The 19,042-nt window shown below is 39.8% G+C and overlaps 1 protein-coding gene across 1 annotated transcript in view; it reads right to left on the bottom strand.

Annotated features, from left to right (window-relative positions):
* pola1 (polymerase (DNA directed), alpha 1) overlaps window positions 1–19,042 on the bottom strand; it is a 76,173-nt gene that overhangs the window by 14,076 nt on the left and 43,055 nt on the right. Inside the window, exons 35-36 of the mRNA XM_079805637.1 lie at window positions 11,651–11,767; window positions 7,875–7,971 (exon numbers count right to left, since the gene is read on the bottom strand). Of these exons, the coding sequence (XP_079661763.1) occupies window positions 7,875–7,971; window positions 11,651–11,767 (214 nt within the window). The remainder of the gene's footprint in view (window positions 1–7,874; window positions 7,972–11,650; window positions 11,768–19,042) is intronic.

The following is a 19,042-nucleotide window of genomic DNA, read 5'->3' as shown; positions in this document are numbered from 1 at the left end:
ATCCTATTACGTCTATGGTCGACATATTGTGAGAGCTCTCGTTTTCTGGGCCTGGTGTCTATAAAAGCTTTTCTTTGATTAACAAGGACGTTTTCAGCTCTGAAACTTACAGGATATTCTTATATTACAATGAACTTTTATATACCAAAGGCTCAAAGGAAAGTTGATTTCTCAATTCATCCCTCCTTTAACTTCTTAACCCGCATCGGATCGTGGACGGGGGGGTTGACGGAAGTGGGGGGGTGTGTACTTTTATTTACTTTTGTTTTATACAAAATATTCAATCAACTATCACAAACTATGCATCATTTGAAAGCTAAAACACTCAAGATTCATGTTCTGAACTTGTTTTTGCAATAAATACACCAGAGAGGAAAGGGTTAAATGAAACGCTAAAGGACCGTCCATGTAAACATTAGCATAATATCAGCGTTACTCATCTTTCATCTCCTGTCGTTCAGATCAGATCGGACGAATCCAATAAACACCCGCATACATCTCTGTGTAAGAGTCCATTCTTCAAAATGCATCCCACTTTTTAATCCAAAACAACGAAAAAATAGGGAAAAAACTAAAAATCCTCCGTTGTTTGCAAGAGAGTTTTGAGTTAGCGTGATCAATCATGTCCATTTTCAATGAAATATCGATTCTAATCCGTGTCTGGCAAACTCCCCCTGCTAGAATAGCTTCTCCCACGTATTTTAAACCCTCCCTCGTCTCTCTCCTTCAATCAGAGACTCTTCTGGGATGCATCATATAGAGGAAGTGCCTTACAGGCTTGGTGAGCTGTCAATCATTGTGCCCATGGTTTTCGTTGGATAAAGGCACTCGGTGCCCAGCCAATGCCTTTCCAACAAAGGTTTGATTGATGGACTTAGTAACCAATCAAAAGGCATTATCTTGCGCAGTTTGCGTAAGTAGGCTTTGGTGAATACTGTTTTTGCGCTGGCTGCGCGTTCTCCATGGCGCAACTGCAGTGGAGCGCGCTGTCTCTCACTGACGCTTCCCATCAGCTAAATGAGTTTTTTACACTTTGTAATCTCTGTAAATAGTTGCTTTAGTTTTTCAGTAACTGTTTATCCATTATAATTAGTAGTATATTGCAGTTTATTGCAGATTTATTTGAATGAAAAACTACTCTTTACAATAGCAAATGTTCTGAAATAAATGGCCTTTTTGAAATGACGCCTAGACTTTTCTTGACATAAAAGCTCACAGAAGCTACATTACTGAGAGAATCATCCTCATATTTGAATCATGACATGATTAGACATTCAGTTTTATATTTAAGTTATTTTCAGGCTCTTAACATTAAATTATAATATTTTTTTCCCTAAGTGAAAACAAAAAACAAAAAACGTGAGTCACTTACATGTATATTTACATGTATATTACTCTGTTCCCATATTACTTTGAGTTATTATGACTCTTGGGTAGCAATATTTCAAGTGTCTAGTTTAAAATAAGACCAGGTTTATGAATATAGACCATAGGGTTTAAGAGCTGCAGACATTTTCATTTGGGTATATCGTTTTCAAAGAATACCTAAAAAATGGGGCGCTTGTTAAGAGGTTAATGAAAAGCCAGCTCACGTGGGTAAGACGTTTGTTCGTTTTGCAACACACTTATGCGAGTAAATTTTTTTTTATATGTGATAGTATTGCATTGTTACAGATCTTTTGATATCTACTGATTATGTGAACGTGTCTAACTAAACATTATTAACATTAACTTACCACGCGGCCAAAGGCTGGAGTATTCTTTGTATTTGAAGTGTTGTTGGTTTATTGTCCTGCGATTCGGGATCAGACCGGGTTGAACATGTATGGGCTAGGGCTCGCAAAATCACTAGCCTGACATACCAGGGCTATAATGCGTTTTCCAGTCGGGCTATCTTAAATAGTGAAAAAACATTGGTTTCTTGATGTGCGTTGTTCCCTCTCTTTACTTGATATTTGAAGGAAAAATACAATTGCGGAAGTTTTGAACATTGATTTGTCTGCAGTGAAGTTTTGCTGATGCACATACTTGGCTTGTAGGCTGTATGTGTGTTAGGGATGCACGGTTCGCCGTTTTATCCACCGATCGGGCGGGCCAATTAATAAAAAACAATATTCCAATTAATTGCGAGTGGATGAGAGATAAATCATTGTGTTTGTTTGATCAAGACATTTTGCGAGCCCTTTGGGAAAATCATTCCAGTTGCCGTTGTTCCACATTTAAAATGTTCAAAACAATTCCTCACGTGTTCTGATGGGGGAGTCAAAACTCATTATTATGCAAAACCATTATCCAATCATAGCAGTGGGCGTTTACTTCCAAGTCTTCAATGCAGCATGCCCATAAAAACAGAGCGTTTCAGGATATAGAAAATAGCCTATTATTCATCATGAAACCAAGCAAACGTCATAAGTTGACCTCAGACAACAGTGTGTGTGTGTGTGTGTGTGTGTGTGTGTGTGTGTGTGTGTGTGTGTGTGTGTGTGTGTGTGTGTGTGTGTGTGTGTGTGTGTGTGTGTGTGTGTGTGTGTGTGTGTGTGTGTGTGTGTGTGTGTGTGTGTGTGTGTGTGTGTGTGTGTGTGTGTGTGTGTGTGTGTGTGTATATATATATATATATATATATATATATATATATATATATATATATATATATAAAAAGGCTAGTTCATGACCCCTTTAAATCAAAAGTTTTTGTATTTGTTAACTTTAGTTAATGCACTGTAAAGTTACATGAATTTTTCATGAAAAGTTCATGAACTAACCATGAGCAATACATGTGTTACTGCATTTGCTAATCTTTGTTAACATTAGTTAATAAAAAAAAAGTATATAATACAGATGTTCATTGTTTGTTCATGTTACTTCACAGTGCATTAACTAATGTTAACAAATTAAACCAGATTAACTGTCACAGAAATAATTTTTTTTTGATTAATTGCATAAACTACAGGGTAAATTTAGATTAGTGATCTTTCAACAACCCAACTTTAAACATTACTGAGATGAAAATGATCAGTTGGATCAGGGGTTGGAGTGTGTCCAGTGGAGTGAATCTGACATTCAGTGGCGAGGGGACAGGTTACGGGCAGAGGAATGGGCATTCTCTAGTGATTTCCTTAGATATAGATGCTTGAGAGAAAGCCCTTTACTTTGTTCTCTCTCTCTCGGTGTGTAAGTGAGAGTGTGTGCAAGTGTGTATTTGTGTGAAGGGGGGTTGGGACGCCAATTTCCATCAGTCTTTCCTCTCTGAAGGAATCAGGTAATCTAGTGAGGAAAAGACTGCAAATGGATAAAGCACTGACCAGCAATTTCACCATCAAGCAACAGAGGGATGAATTCACCACGGCCCTCCTCCATCACAGCCCTGCAATGCATCCCACCAGACCCAAACCACAGCACCACCCCTGGTAAAGACGAAACATTGCAGCCAGGCCAAACAAACTCCATCAAGGCAGCATGTAATTTTAACACCTCTTCGGGCTTAACTTCCCAGACTGACCAAAAGGTTTATTCACCCCTTCTCATTGTTCACATGGCTTCCAGCGACCGCGGCTGAAGACAGCTGGAGACTTCTAACCTCCAGCCTTGGCGTCCAGCAGAAACAGCTCTCTCTTGCTCAATCTACCAGCAACGTACGTCTCCAGTTATCTAAAGCTCCACAATAACAGCGGAGCAGACAGAATAGGGGGAAGATTGGTTTTTCTATTGTGCTGCTGGTCTGGCATAATGCCCACTTTAAAAGCAATTCCTCCGTCATCAGAGACAGACAGAAAATCTGGCAGATACGACACTAAATGTCTCATGGTGTGAGGAGGAGGTGGTTGGTAAATTACGAGAAGGCGTGTGTGTATGTGTGTGTGTGAAGAGGGCAGCTAAAAGTTTTCTGAACTGTACTTTATTCCACTATCGCTCCTGAGCATTTCCATCGCCGTCAACACCGGCAGACCACAGCTCAACCCTCTACCTTTGTTCGCTGTGCTCTGGTAATCGGTGCAAATGCATCGAAGAAAACACACTTTGGTTGCGGAACGTAACAAGCTTCTAGAAAGATCTACAAACACAACCTTCCAAGCCCTTGTGTGGTTTATTGTCATGTTATGGTTATTTTCATTTTACCATTTGACCATTCAATGATATGCCTCAGATGTGAATCTGTTTGATTGAACTCTGTTAGCCTCACTGAATCATTTTCCTGTTAAAAGCTGCTTTGAAACAAATTATATAGTACCACAAGTTTTAGGCACTTGTGTAAAAGTGCTGTAAAGGGAGGATGCTTTCAAAAATAAATGTCATAAATAGATTTTATTTATCAATTAACTTTTATTAACTAAATCAAATCAAATCAATGGTTGGTGTTTGTTTAAACACCCTTAATATTTAAAACAGCTTTGGTCCTAGGTACAATTGCACAGTTTTTCTTCAAGGTAGGTTTTATCAAGCGTCTTTTAGATGTTGCCACAGTTCTTCTGGATTTAGTCTATCTCAGTTTTTTCTTGTTTCTTCATGTAAATGACAGACACACTCGAGGGTGAGATCAGATCTCCATTTGGAGCATACCGACTGTTATCAGACTCCCTGTGCATACACAAATCTCACTGGATTATTGTAATTAATGTCAAAATGAACAAACTGATATTTCCTACTGATGCACTACAGAAATACTGTGAAAATACTAACGTGCCTAAGACTTAAGGCTGCACCATACTCCGCAAGAACAGAGAAAGAAGTTCTCGCTCCCAGGGCTGCGAGAACAAAATTACGTAATTTTGTTCTCTGAGCCCTGGTTAGGGAGTTCTCGCAGCTCGTTCTCAACATATCGTCTGAGCAGAACTTTTTTCTTGTGGTTGTCTGAGAACTATTGTGTGATTGATCAGAATTTTAAAGTGGGCGGGGTTAATGCGGAGAAACGGAGATGTTCGGCACCTGCTTTTCTCGTGAAGTATGGAATGTCCTGGCCATAAAGAACTTTGTTCTTGTTCTTGCCACCTCGAGAAAACGAACAAATTTCTTTGTTCTTGCAGAGTATGTTCCAAGCTTTAGGCACAGTACTGTCTGTCTGTCTGTCCATCTCTATCTACTTACCCATCTATCAAACAAACAAAATATGTGGCCTCATTTTGTGACTGGCAAAATGAGTTGCAATGAGTAAATTTCCAGTTCACATTCTGTTGGAATCAGACAAAAAATGACTGCGCTACACCTGTTTGAAGTTGATAGAGTCCGCTACTTTAAAATGTCTGGTAATAATACCAAATTTGACACATTAAGTCAAAAACAAATATCTATAGGAAAAAAAAATATTCACCTTTTTATCGATACCACAATTGTTTGGTTAACATTAATTAAACAGACAGCATATATATCAAGACCTACTGTGCCACACGGATCTAAATTAATGTTACACATCCCCAAACATTTAACCAAACATTTACATAAGACATAACAGATAATGTTTGCCTGAACACTCACCATGACAGATATTTTGAAATACTATAATTCAGTGTATATGTGCATATTGGGATTGTGCACCGTCTGGCATCTTACACCGTTTCCTAACCATTTAAACATTACTAAAATACATATGGAGTTACTAAAACAATCTGTCATAGAATATACTTGTTCACAGTTTGACCGTTCTTGTTTCCATTTGTTTAATTTCAAGATCTGAGGTGAATTATCCATTGTTGCTTTTAGTAAGACTACGTTACAAAGCTGGGAGCCCTACACTATATTCAAAGTCCCATGACATGCTTTTAACATTAAATAAAGCACATAAACATTACCTGAGATTATCATTGCCATGTTTTGTGTTGTTGTTCCAGGCGCGATGTCGCAGAAACAGAAACCGTTTCTAAAATAGAATCATCGCGTGTCGCCGTTGTGGCTGGTTAGGACAAAAAATCTTACATGGAAAATATACCTTTTATCACGTGTCGCGTCGTGTGTAGTTAGGACACGGTGTTAGTGCGCACGTGTCAGATCTGTCAGTCAGCGCAAGTAAGATCGTTTTCATGGACAAAGGAAAGGTACTCCTCTCAGAAAACGTACAAATAAAGATTATTTTAGATGTTTAATTTCTATTTGGATCATTGGGAATTCTAGATGAGGGCTTAATGAACTAATTTTTGTGAAAACCTCAAAAGTAATATTTTTCACTTATCCTGTGCGCATTGCTACTCCTTTTGCCAACACTGGTCACACATTAAATTACAGAGGAATCCACCAGGTTACTGCTGCTACATCAAAAAAGCAAAAAGTACAATAGAGAAATGATAATAAATTAAATATGAAATAAATAATACTCAAATACATAAATGCATATACACATGTTAGTAATTGTATTGTATATAGAATTTTTGCACCTTAACAGTCAGAAAGGAGCTAGTCTAAAAGCAGCTCCTCACTAACTGGTTTAGGTTAACCAAGTCAAAAGTCAAAGTTGGCAACTATTTTACACATTCAGGGGAAGCTAGCATTACTGGCATAGCCACATAGCTTGTAGCTAAACCTACAGTATGAAAATACACTGATGCTGTAACAGCACAGTTGTCAAGTGCGAGACAGTAAATTCAGAACCTCTATAAAATGGCAGAGTTACGTCCCAGGGTCTAAATAAGAAACTGGACCAGGTAAAAGGAAGTACAAGCCATGCAGCCCTGTAATTTCACCCCTAGACCCCTGTAAACCCTGTGGTCTATAATACAGTAATGTGTAGTATTATAGTGAGAGGGGAGATAACCATTTCAAGGCTATACTTCAAAGCCATGTGTGATGTCTTCCACTAATCCCACAATATACACGTGTACGTAGCGGAGCTGCACGTATATTTGACATGTTATAGCATGACAAATGAGATAAACTATTTGCAAATAGAAACCAAAAAAGTCAAAATAATAAATAGAAAAATAAACAAATGGTTTCTGAGAACAATTGCAAAGAAAAAAAGAAAAGAAAAAAGGGAGGAGGACAGGAGGAGTAACGTCACCTCTCATTCCGCCTGGTGAAAATCAGGGCTAGAGAGTTAAAATCACTCCTTCAGGAATTAGAGCCCTGGCTGCAGTGATGGGCAGTGTGGCTGACAGAACGCCGCAGATTGGCCACAATTACTTGCAGAAACAACAGCCGAGAAAAAGTAAAGAAATAAAATTTCCCAGAGAAGCCAAGTCTATAATCATGTTAGGCCCCCGCCCCCCGAAACACTCTCTCCTCGGCCTGCTCCACGTTCTGAGTGGTCATCTATTGATTACACATTATATTTATCTACGGCTCTCGCGCCCGGCTCGGAACCTCATCGGCACATGTAAAAATAAATAAATAAATGTATAAGTCTATTCCAAGAGGTCCTTTTTAATCAAGTGACATCAATCAAAAAGGATTGTGGGTAAGTAGCCACGGCTCGGCTAGCAGCGGCCGTGAGCGGTCTGGATCCTCCAACGGCCCGTTGAAAACATATGCTCCATGTCCCATTATTTATGAAGGGCTATCCTTTAGCCTTCTCTCCAATTACTCGCCCTATCATTTTCCAAAATCTAAAAACTGTTTTCAATCAACATAGCCAGCGCTATTATCGAAGGCCTACGGGATGAGAGGAGGCTCTCTCTCACTCACTCCCCTCTTCCTTCCAACTGATTGGACCGCTTTGCATTCTGCACCGCGCCATTCGGTGATTGAATCCGTCGCCTGAATTACGGCTTTCGACTCGAGGAGCTGAGGATTCTTAACCCAACCTAGTGGCCGCCTCCAACCGCTGTGAGGTGTGTGTGCACAAGTGAGCATAGAGTTGGAAATATGTGCTGGACGAACGCTTATGGGTAATGTTTGTGAGCGAATTTTCAGGCTAATTAGTAATAGCTGATGTTAATGCAAAGTCTTACATTTATCTTCAGCCGTCAGGACCTTGTTGATGGCATATTCCCAGTCAAAGATGTATCTGTAGAAGCTCAGTTGGTTGTAGAGGGCTTTCTCTGAATACTAAAATGAGGGGGAAAAAAGACAAAACACAGATTAAACCAGTAAATTACAACATATAGGGAGATGACATATGGAGAAAACTCCCAGGTTCTGCTTCTGGGAAACTGAAAACAAGGTTAACAAGGTTTGTCTGAAGCTGGTCAAGGTACCAGACTAAATGAAGGCCAAAACCAATGGCTTTCGCCACCTTGCCACCACAAACTGATCTGTAAAACTCATTACTACAGGTATAACATAGGATCCATTTAACTGCATTCAGCCATTTCCTGAGATTCTTGACTGATTTCTTGTAGACTTTCAACAAGAAAAGAATTAAAAACCAAACCAATGCTACAACAAATAAATGTAACAATATTGATCGAATAGACTAAATTCAGTACCCCCGTGCAAGCCAGCCACAGTTTTGCAATTGTTTTTAAAAAACTGGGACAAGGTCCAACTGTATCAGTGGTAGATTATTCCACAAAAATTCAAGAACTGCTTATTATAAAAAGTAAAACTATTACTTTAACATTCAAAGCTCTTTACCAATCCTTTACTGACACTGTGGTAGCTGATTTCTTTGATCCTTTGCATATTCAATATATAAAAAAAAGAAAAAAAAAGAAAAACCAATTAGGTAAAATCATACTGATGAAGTTTAGTACTATGTGTTATTGTCGCAGGGAAAAATGAAAGGCTGAAGCGTAATGAGATTGGTGCGGCTCAATCAGGGAAAGCTGGAGAATCACCTGTGTTAATTACAACTGTGGAGACAGGTAGTGTTTGTCATATATTCTCCACTGTCACAGACAAAGACAAACACACACGTTCAGTCAAACCCAGAGTTTGGAGTCACAGAACCTGTGAAACTGTCTGATTGGCTGAAAACAGCCAGCATACTCCCCACCTTCTCTCCTGACAAAAGCAGGAAACAGTGTTTGGTTTGTAAATTTGGCTGTAATTACCGTTAGCCATGTGTCTAACTGCCAGAGGCGCGCAGGTCGAGCGAGAGAATAAAAGACATTGGGGAGGGAGAGGGAGAGAGAGAGAGATAGAGACGTTCAGCTCTGAAATTACCTCTTTCATAATAGTTTGTTTTGATAAGGCAGCGTGTGTGGATCTGATGAACAACTGTTGCTGTCAATTTGATTAGCCATTATACTTTTATGTTAATTGCTGTTATTGGGTCACAGTCTTTCTGTGTCACCATAGAATCAGAGCGATGTGGGTGCCGGAGGAGTTTAGCAAGGGCTCTCTCCTCAGCACAACGGCTTTTAATTGCCCTCTACAGCTTCCGATGAGCCCAGCAGCTGTTGACCCATAATGCACTGGCTGGTCAACAGCCGTGCCTGTCGATTCAGCAATGCAGCCATAATGGAGCTCCTATAATCAGAGCCAGGTCACCATGTGCATGCGAAGGCACTCTGCTCGGCGAAGGAAATCGTGGACTAAAACCGCAGTCCAAGAAATAAGTGGACGGACATGCGAAGCAGGGCCAGGATGAGCTTCACAGCTGTGCTGACAGGTGTCAAAAGGGGTGTGACCAAGGCGCCATCAAACGTTATTGAATTTAAACCCCCCCACCCCGCAAACAGAGGCCCCTCCCTTATGCAGCTTTGCTCGGCTCAATGCTTTGTTCCTGTACTGACACCATTTCAATTTTCTCCACAAATCTGCAGCATTTTCGGCCCGAGTGACTGGGGAGCAAACCAGCTGTGAAATTGCCTCTCTCCTGAGACCCCCGCCTCATCCCCCTTCTTGATAGAGACATGGCAGCCAGTGCCGTACCACCAAACCTTTGATACAGCCCAAACACAACCTGCCGGAAGAGCTGGATAGAGGGGAACAGAGAAAAGGTGTCAAGAGTGAGGCCTTATACTATGACCAAAGGGGTGTAAAAATAAAGTAGCTACGTCTAAAGACACTCAAAGAAGATCATTGGCCAAACTGACGATAGGGATCATTTAAAGACAGGGAATTGAAGTGATTTAGCTCTTTACGTTCACGGTGCTTATATGTAAAGGATGTATAATGTCCCCTGAGCAGAGCAGCAGAGAAAATGGCTACTTTCAATTCGCACAGATCAGTGCAGCTGCAAAAGAGAGGACAGGAAAAAAGAAAAATCTCCAAACAGTTTTAATGAGGCTTAACAAAAAAAGCTCCAATCTGAGTTAATTTTAACGGGCTGAGCTGGAAAAGGAAGGCGATCGGCATCACAAGGTTTCATAACGAGTCAATATATGTAAATCTTTACAAGGCAAACACAGTGGGAAACAAAGACATTTAACTGAAGCGCCAGTTGATGTCTCCACTTTTTGTGCACATAATTTCTCCCCATTGAAAGGTATAATTGCCTGCTATTTGAAGATATTCATGCTCAATTTTTGAAATTAATTTCAATTGGGGGGAAATGTAGAAATGTCAGCTCCCGTGAAAGGGATTTGATTTCAATTATCCTTGCTCAAAGGACTGTGATTTCCAAATACACTTAAGCAAAATTATGACAAGAATTTTTGTTCCCAGAAATTCAGTGTTTAAAGAGCGATTAGACGATAAATGGACTGGCTTTGAATTGAAGTGAATGCGCCGGTTACCATCTGAAAGGCACTCAATTATCCCTGATTGCTCCTGTTATAATGTATCAAATAGAGATACCTGCTATTGCTGTAATTTGTGTGAAAATTAACATGCTGCAATTTCCACTAGAGGGAAAAAAAGGAAGCCCTAATGGGTGCCTGAACGTACATCAATAAAATGGAGAGGGAGAGAGAGAGAGAGACAGCGGGTGGGGGTGGTTGGAGAGATCTACTAGCGAGGGAGAGCAGCTGAAAAAGAAAAACGGAGAGAGAGAGAGCCAGTGTAAAGAAAAAGAGAGAGAGCGGGGAAAAAATTTAATTTACTGAAAATATTATAAATTGCACCTGTGTACAACTCCTTCAAATTACCGGCCAATCAGCCGAGGGTGCCTATTACGCATCCATTTAATCTGGATACAATGGTAGTCAATGTCTCTGTGTCCGTGGAGACACCAGAGGAGACGCATTGCTGTCAGCCGAGCTGTAAAGCCCAGAACGACAGAGGGACGGTAGAGGGGTGAGGAAGTTAATGTTTTATTCAGCCGGCAGTTTAAACTGCCATCTCACCAGGCAGAGCGGAGGACAGCTAAGTGGCTATGGTGACAAGAGAAATTGTCCTTTTGGGTTTCAACCTGTCGCCACAGAACTAGACGCAGAAATAAAGCACGAGGAGGAAGAAAGAATTGGGTGGGGGGAGGGGGGTGTCTGTACTGGACGAAAGTGATAAAGAAGACAGACAGGGACAAAGATAGACACTAAATTTTGGAAGGGACGTCCCAAAATGAGTCTTTGAACCAGGTGAAGACGTTCTCTAAGTGATCGCAACATAAATGTCTTTTAGAAGTGAGTCCAAGGCCAAGTCCAGCAGGCCAGTTCTTATCAGAGGAAGCTTGTTAAGGCAGAAAGCAAAAGTGTGTCATATGGGTTACACGGGTCTGGTAATGCATAATTGTTAGAAATACGGGTGATGGATGGAAAAAAAAGCTACACGGACAGGGAATAAAAGGCCTGGGGAGAGGCAAGGAGAACTTTCACAGGCTCCACAGCACCACCATCTGGACGAAACGACTGATTCTGTATATATATATATATATATTAAAAAAAAAAAGTGTGTGCAGTACCTCAGGCCTCAGCATGGATCTGAGACAGGCTGGACAGATCGGTCCAGTCCGTGAGAAGGCAATGGGCAGCCGGCGGGTTCGGTTCCGGCAGGCCTGATCCTCACACAGCAGCCAACCCTGTGTATAGAGAGAGAAAGAAAACTGATTGGCAGAGAGTTACTGCGGCCCCCCAGGAGACAGGTCGCTGGTGCTTTTGCCTGTGGTGGGGCAGTGTGAGGCCTCAGCCTGCAGCAGATGCAGCTGCCCCCCGCCAACACTGCCTTTCCTGCCCCTGTTATTAGAGTGGGGGCCAGGGGGTAATATGGGTAATGCCCTGCTAATGATGGAGCACTAAATAAACCCCTAGTATCAGAGGAGCACCTGTCCCTGAAGCATTACCACCTCCTTACTATAGACTGAAGGAGGCTGAAAAAGAGAGAGAAAGAGGGTGATAAGAACAGAGAAAAAAGGGTCTGGTAAAATACGCAAATATAAGAATACATATAAACACTAAAATAAGACATACTCTACTGTTAAAAAGGTTAGAGTTTTTTTTTTGAAGGGGAAAGAACTTAATACTTTTATTCACCAAGGATGCATTAAATGTATCATTAATGACAGTAAATACATTTATAATGTTACACAGGATTTATATTTTCAATAAATGCAGAATTATTTTCTGGAAAAAAATTGAGCACAATAATAAGAAAATATTTTGAGCACAAAATCAGCATATTAGAATGATTTCTGAAGGATCATGTGACACTGAAGACTGGAGTAATGGCCCCTGAAAACTTTGCCATCACATGAAAAGATTACATTTTACAATATATTAAGAGACTTTTCAAAACCATAAAAAAAATTAATAATAAATCTTAGCCCCAAACTTTTGAACCATAGGGTTATATATATAACTTAAGGTCCACTTTGACAATTTTAGTAAAAAAGAAAATAAAACAGTTTCCTTCTTGTACCTTACTTGAAAGAGCAAAAATCAAAAGATGAAACCAAGAGAATGAAAGATTGGGAGCCAAAGGAAGATGAGAAGACAAAAAAAGAAAATGTTTCCACACACTGTTATAAGTGGTTTAATTTGCTTCCATTTCCTGAGCTATGAGCACCTCTGGATGGATCTTCACAGCTTATCGCCCCTGTTGTATCTAGAGATGAGTCTTGTCATTCCATCTGTACCATCAAACATGTTCAGACTACCTGGGTTACTATTCAGACCTCACAGTATTATCGGAATCAACAGGTTGTTTTAATTTCTCAATTAATCTCATCTGGGTGGCGTTTTGTGTGGATGTTATTTGGGTAATTAGCAGTAAGCCCTGGGGCTAAGGGGAACCCAGAGTGTGTAATTGAATCTGAACATATGTGAGCTGTTTGGATTTCATTTTGAAGGGAGCGCCGGTGTTATCACCCCTCTGTTTGCCGTAACGGATCTTTTGTGCTTCTGGAGGCCCAAGACTAAACCAACAGTTCAGTTCCCATGGGCTTAGCAAAAGACTGCATCTACAGGAACACACAGGCCAACTGAAAACACAAAAGTATGTCATTGTTTTCAAACACAAAATTCAGCGGGGACAGTCATTTGAGACTTTTTCCTATGTACAGTGCTCTGATTAGATGGAAAAGGTAGGACCTGACTGGTGACTCATTTCTTCATTCTAAATTTGAGACCCTCAGAGAGGTTTGTGGTGGCATTGGGATTGCATATGAGCAGACTTCAGATTTTTTTTCTCCTCCTTGGGCACAAGAATTAAAACACTGGTGGTGAAACAGTGTTATCAGTGTCAGTGCACACAATACAAATTATAGGGGTGTTATGGTGCACTCGTTTTCTTGATGCATTGATTTAATCATGCGAAGTATCAATCTTAAAATAAGACTTAATATATGTGGGTTGGTATTGGTCTCTTATGCTCACCAAGGCTGCATTTATTCGATCAAAAATACAGTAAAAACTAATGATAATAATGTAAAATATATTTTAAAAGTGATTTATTCCTGTGATGGCAAAGCTGAATTTTCAGCAGCCATTTCTCCAGTAATCATTGTAATATGCTGATTTCATGCTCAAGAAACATTTCTTATTAGTATCAATGTTGAAAACAGTTATGCTGCTTCATATTTTGTGGAAATCATGATGTATATGTGTACATACATCCTATGCTACACTAAATCGCCACTGGCCTGCATGTTTGATCTGTGAATGCTTAGAACAAATCTAAGAATCTTCACATATTAGAGGAAAACATTAACATTTTATAAACCAGACAAAATACTTTAAATCAGGTGACAAAAACACAACCTGCTTATTTTATAGGCAGACTCCGTTTTCATCTTCATTGTAACCAAGAAATTGAGGATGGGGGGAAAAAAAGAGAAGAAAATCAGGGAGCAAAAGAGAGAAAAAACATCTAATTGAAACACTAAGAGCTCGCTCTGTGAGAGAGAGAGGCAGGATAAAGCTTCATAATTGCATAATTATACCAGTCGATACCTGACACTGCGAATACAGCCACTTCTGCAGCCGTCAAATGAGTTCCACATAATTTAACCAAACACTGGGCAAAGTCTGGGGCCCACAGATCAGTTCAAGCTACCGGAAAAATGTTCTCGCTCTCCTCCTTTCTTTCTAGCTTTCTCCATTTCACAATTCCGCCGTCGCATCTATACCTGTAGGTCTTTTTCTGCAGCAGTTTCACCCACAGAATTTCAGCTCACCTCTGACTACAATCAGAACTTAGCACTTAAGGTTTCATATCTTTGTCAGGTTTGTAAGAATGTGTTGTTTCTTAACCATTTTGAATGAGAAATGCAACTCGTGCAACCGCTTCAACACCTGATGCCAGAAAGCAAACTAGATTTTTTTTACAGTTTTCAAAGAATATGATGCAAAATGTGCCATGACACTTTGCTAGGGTGGTTGCCAGGGTATGCCTATGCAGCTGCAAAGGCGTTCTAAATGTTTTTTAGCGCATTGTCAAGTGATTGATATGGTATTGTGGGGCGTTACTACGGCGTTGCTTACCGGCCCAGCCCAAGTCCAAAGGGCTGCACAATTAATCGGAATAAAACCAAAATTGCAATATGGCTTAGTGCAATTTAATTAAATATATGCACTGCTTGTTTCAGAGTGAAGCGCGGCATGATCATTTACATGTGAGCAGCTCATGATACACACACACACATACATACATACATACATACATATCAGACATAATATTATGACCACCTTCCTAATATTGTGTTGGTCCCCCTTTGCTGCCAAAACAGCCCTGACCCATCGAGGCATGGACTCCACTAGATGGTGGATTTTGGTATCTGGCACCAAGATGTTAGCAGAAGATTCTTTAAGTCCTGTAAGTTGCGAGGTGGGGCCTCCATGGATTGGACTTGTTTGTTCAGTACATCCCACAGATAAAAATTGTATTTCAAACCATTCTTGAACCATTTTTGCTTTGTGGTCGGCCGCATTATTCTGCTGAAAGAGGCCACAGCCATCAGGGAATACTGTTTCCATGAAAGGGAGTACATGGTCTGCAACAATGCTTAGGTAGGTGGTACATGTCAAAGTAACATCCACATGGATGGCAGGACCCAAGGTTTCCCAGCAGAACATTGCCCAAAGCATCACTGCCTCTGCCGGCTTGCCTTCTCATAGTGCATCCTGGTGCCATGTGTTCCCAGGTAAATGACGCAGACACACCCGGCCATCCACGTGATATAAAAGAAAACGTGATTCCTCATACCAGGTAATCTTCTTCCATTGCTCCGTGGTCCAGTTCTGATGCTCATGCGCGGTGGTGGAGAGGGGTCAGCATGGGCACCCTGACTGGTCTGTGGCTATGCAGCCCCTTACGCAACAAACTGCGATGCACTGTGCATTCTGACACCTTTCTATCAGAACCAGCATTAACCTCTTGAGCAATTTGAGCTAAAGTTGCTCGTCTGTTGGATTGGACCACACGTGCCAGCCTTTGCTCCCCACATGGATCATTGAGCCTTGGCCGCCCATGACCCTGTAGCCGGTTCACCACTGTTCCTTCCTTGGACCACTGCAGACTGGGAACACCCCACACAGAGTTGTGGAGTTTTTCTACCTCTGACCCAGTCGTCTAGCCATCACAATTTGGCCCTTGTCAAACTCGCTCAAATCCTTACACTTGGACAAAATGTTCACTTGCTGCCTAATATATCCCACCCACTAACAGGTGCCGTGATGAAGAGAAAGTCAGTGGCCATAATGTTATGCCTGATTGGTGTATATGTGTGTGTGTGTGTGTGTGTGTGTGTGTGTGTGTGTGTGTGAGTGAGTGTTTGTTTATATAATAGAAAACCTGTGCCCCCAATTGTTTGATATTAAATACAACTCATAGGTGTAATTAAAGTTTAGTTAAATTACTTTTCAATCTTGTGTTATTGTTTTACTTCTATTAATTTTTATATTGAACTATTTTATTCATAATAAATTACATTTCAATTGCCTTTCAAATTTTTTAGGATATTGGTAATACTAGCTATATTGTTCCGCTGGTACAAATGTCTACTATGTCTGTTTATTATATTGTGTTTTTAAGGGGTATATTTAGCTAGTTTTGTTATATGTGGCAACCCTTCACTATTTTAACAAATAGAAAATAGCCTTAAATAATGTATAATTACTGGCACACGTGAAGCTTTTAGTTTTTACACCAGAGAAGCACATTCAACGTGGACACGCAAGCGGTGGCCATGTTAACAAACAATAACTGCTTGTAAAAGCGAATTAACATGTCCTGTATCCTGAGGCTAAATCTAGGGATGTAAATTTACATAAATTCCCATAATTGACCGTTGTTTAAATTAAGGATCAATTAATCGATGAACCATTTACCATAACCTATTAAATCCGAAGTGGGGACGGTACCATGTTATCACGTTACTTAACCAACACAAAATAGGTGTTGTTTTAAAGCTTAGAAGCTTGGCATTATAGAGAATATAGGGATATGACCGTCACTTAACAAGTGCTTTTAATTTTGCTGACATATTAGAAGTATTCTTTCTTGGTGAAACATTAGTAAACCATAGAAGATCACATATCTTTATTTTGACCAGGTGGTCTCGAGCGAGCCCAAACACAATGCGTAGATCATGTGACATGATGTGTCACATGTCAGTGACATGACATGCTGCTTGGCTGAAGGTACAGGACTTCCAGGATCTGAACGCTCAGTGATCATGATGCAGTGTTTTCCAACGCCATGTGAAAGTTCAACCAACAGAAACTGGATCTCAGGTGTGGTGAGTGAGTATAGTAGGTAAGGATGATGTGTAGAGAGTTATACAGCTGGAGTTCTTGATTTACCATGTGTCATAGAATAGGAGTGCACAGCTGAAACAGCTATGGAATATCATTATTTGTATATTCTATGTACTTTTATTGCGGCATTTACACAAGTAAGTAGTTGTAATGTTCAGTAAAATCACTTGTTTGGAGGGTTTTTTGGACCCTTGGTTAATTACTTTTTTAAATAAACGGCTAGCCTACAGAATCCATTGTTTGGATTGAAGGCATTAATACATTTAGAATACGCAACTACAGCATGCTCACTTAATTTGTCCTTGTGTTTTTGTTGCATGTTTTGCACATGAGCTGCACACACACACCTCATAAATGCGTCAGAATCGCGATTTATATGTGAATTGATTTTTCCCTCAACCTCTAACATTTATGGTCATCTTAATTGGAAAACAGAACCTTAACACTTCTCTTTGACAACAACAGATTTATAAACAATTATCGTTACGAATTTGGGAAGATGGTTGACGCATGTTGCAGTCCCAAATGCAAAATAGAAGCAACTCAAACACTCTTTTTTACTGTGAATCAAAACTGAAAATGACCACAGTGCTGTGCTTTACTCCAAAAACATACAGCGCGATAAATCATTTATATAAATCACATCACAACCATTTTGATTTGATGATCGCACCAAGCCATATTCTCACAACCATTCAAAAATGGCATCGTGAGCTCATGCAGCGCTGTCAGAAGCAATCCGTGCATGAAATAAATGTATTAGAAAATGTAACATTTTGCAGTTTATTTAGTAATTGTTTGAGGCTATTTCACAATTCATCATACAGTAACAAACATTTTTTTCTCAGATTTACGCAATTCAAGTGGGTCATACTTTTTAGGTCTGGAAATACGGAAATCCGTATAATTACAGAAATATCACATCCCTGCCAGTGCCACTCCGGACATCCCTCTGGCTCCGCCACGGAAATGCGGCTCCACGTCGTGAACTCATCTTTGCGAACGCTGTAACTTTTGGTCGTTTATAATGTGCATTTGGGAATGTGACACGCCAAACATCTTCCCAAGCTTGTAATGAGAAGCTCTTAGAAACTAGTTTCTATCAACAAAGGAGAATCTGTAGTTTTCTATGGGATGGCTTAATGTTTGAAAGAAATGACAGCCATAAATATTAGTATTGTATGCTAGGTTGTATCGTAAAATTAAAGTATTGTTATATAATTTTTTCCTTAAATATAATTTTATTTTACAGTGAAATATTACATTAGTAATATTTCTTATTTTAACTTATTAAACTTTTATTTCTAGCCAAATTGTAAATCTTCCAGCAGCACCTGACCAATCAAGAATAGCACTTATCATTCTATTCATTTTATGTCTGTCTAATTTATTTAAAAAAAAAAAAAAAAAAAAAAAAAAACTGTCCTGTGTGTTCTGAGCTAGATTAACTGAGACTTGCTACAGCACTTGCATACTGTTGCCCTTGACTGTTCTAGTTGCTTCTTTTGCTCTCATTTGTAAGTCGCTTTGGATAAAAGCGTCTGCTAAATGACTAAATGAAATGAAATTGTGCAACCATACAAAAATTATATAAAATATAGTATAATAAAAGAATATATAATTTATTATATTGTATTGTATTGTATTTTAATATAATATAATATATAATATAATAATGAATATTAAATACATAAATAAAATTCTATTTATATTCCCACACAATTTGAGTTATTTCACATTCGTAGCTTAAACTATGCTGGATGAGTTGCACACCAAAGTTTAATAAAAATAATAATAAAAAAGCACTGCTAAATGAAGGAATTTTGCCATCCAAACACCCAGAAATCCACCAGATACACCGAACATGCACACAACCCCTCTCCGATGCCCTTAATCCAGAGCCGCCCCTTTTAGCCAAAAAAGCCTGCGATTACAGCAGGCTTGGAGCAAAAAAAGCCCCCCCAAGACAACAGCCTCTCACAGGCTTTGTGCCTCAGTAATCAACAGCTGTACATTCACACAGTGGCTGCGGAGCCCGAGAGCGGCTGAATGGACGCAAATGCGTCCACTTTGTACATCTCTGCTTTAATCAAGCCTTTTCT

This window comes from Gobio gobio (assembly GCF_949357685.1).
Source record: "Gobio gobio genome assembly, chromosome: 23".
NCBI classification, from domain to species: Eukaryota; Metazoa; Chordata; class Actinopteri; order Cypriniformes; family Gobionidae; genus Gobio; species Gobio gobio.
Note: the sequence above shows the minus strand (reverse complement) of the source record. Positions and strands in the feature narration are given on the sequence as shown.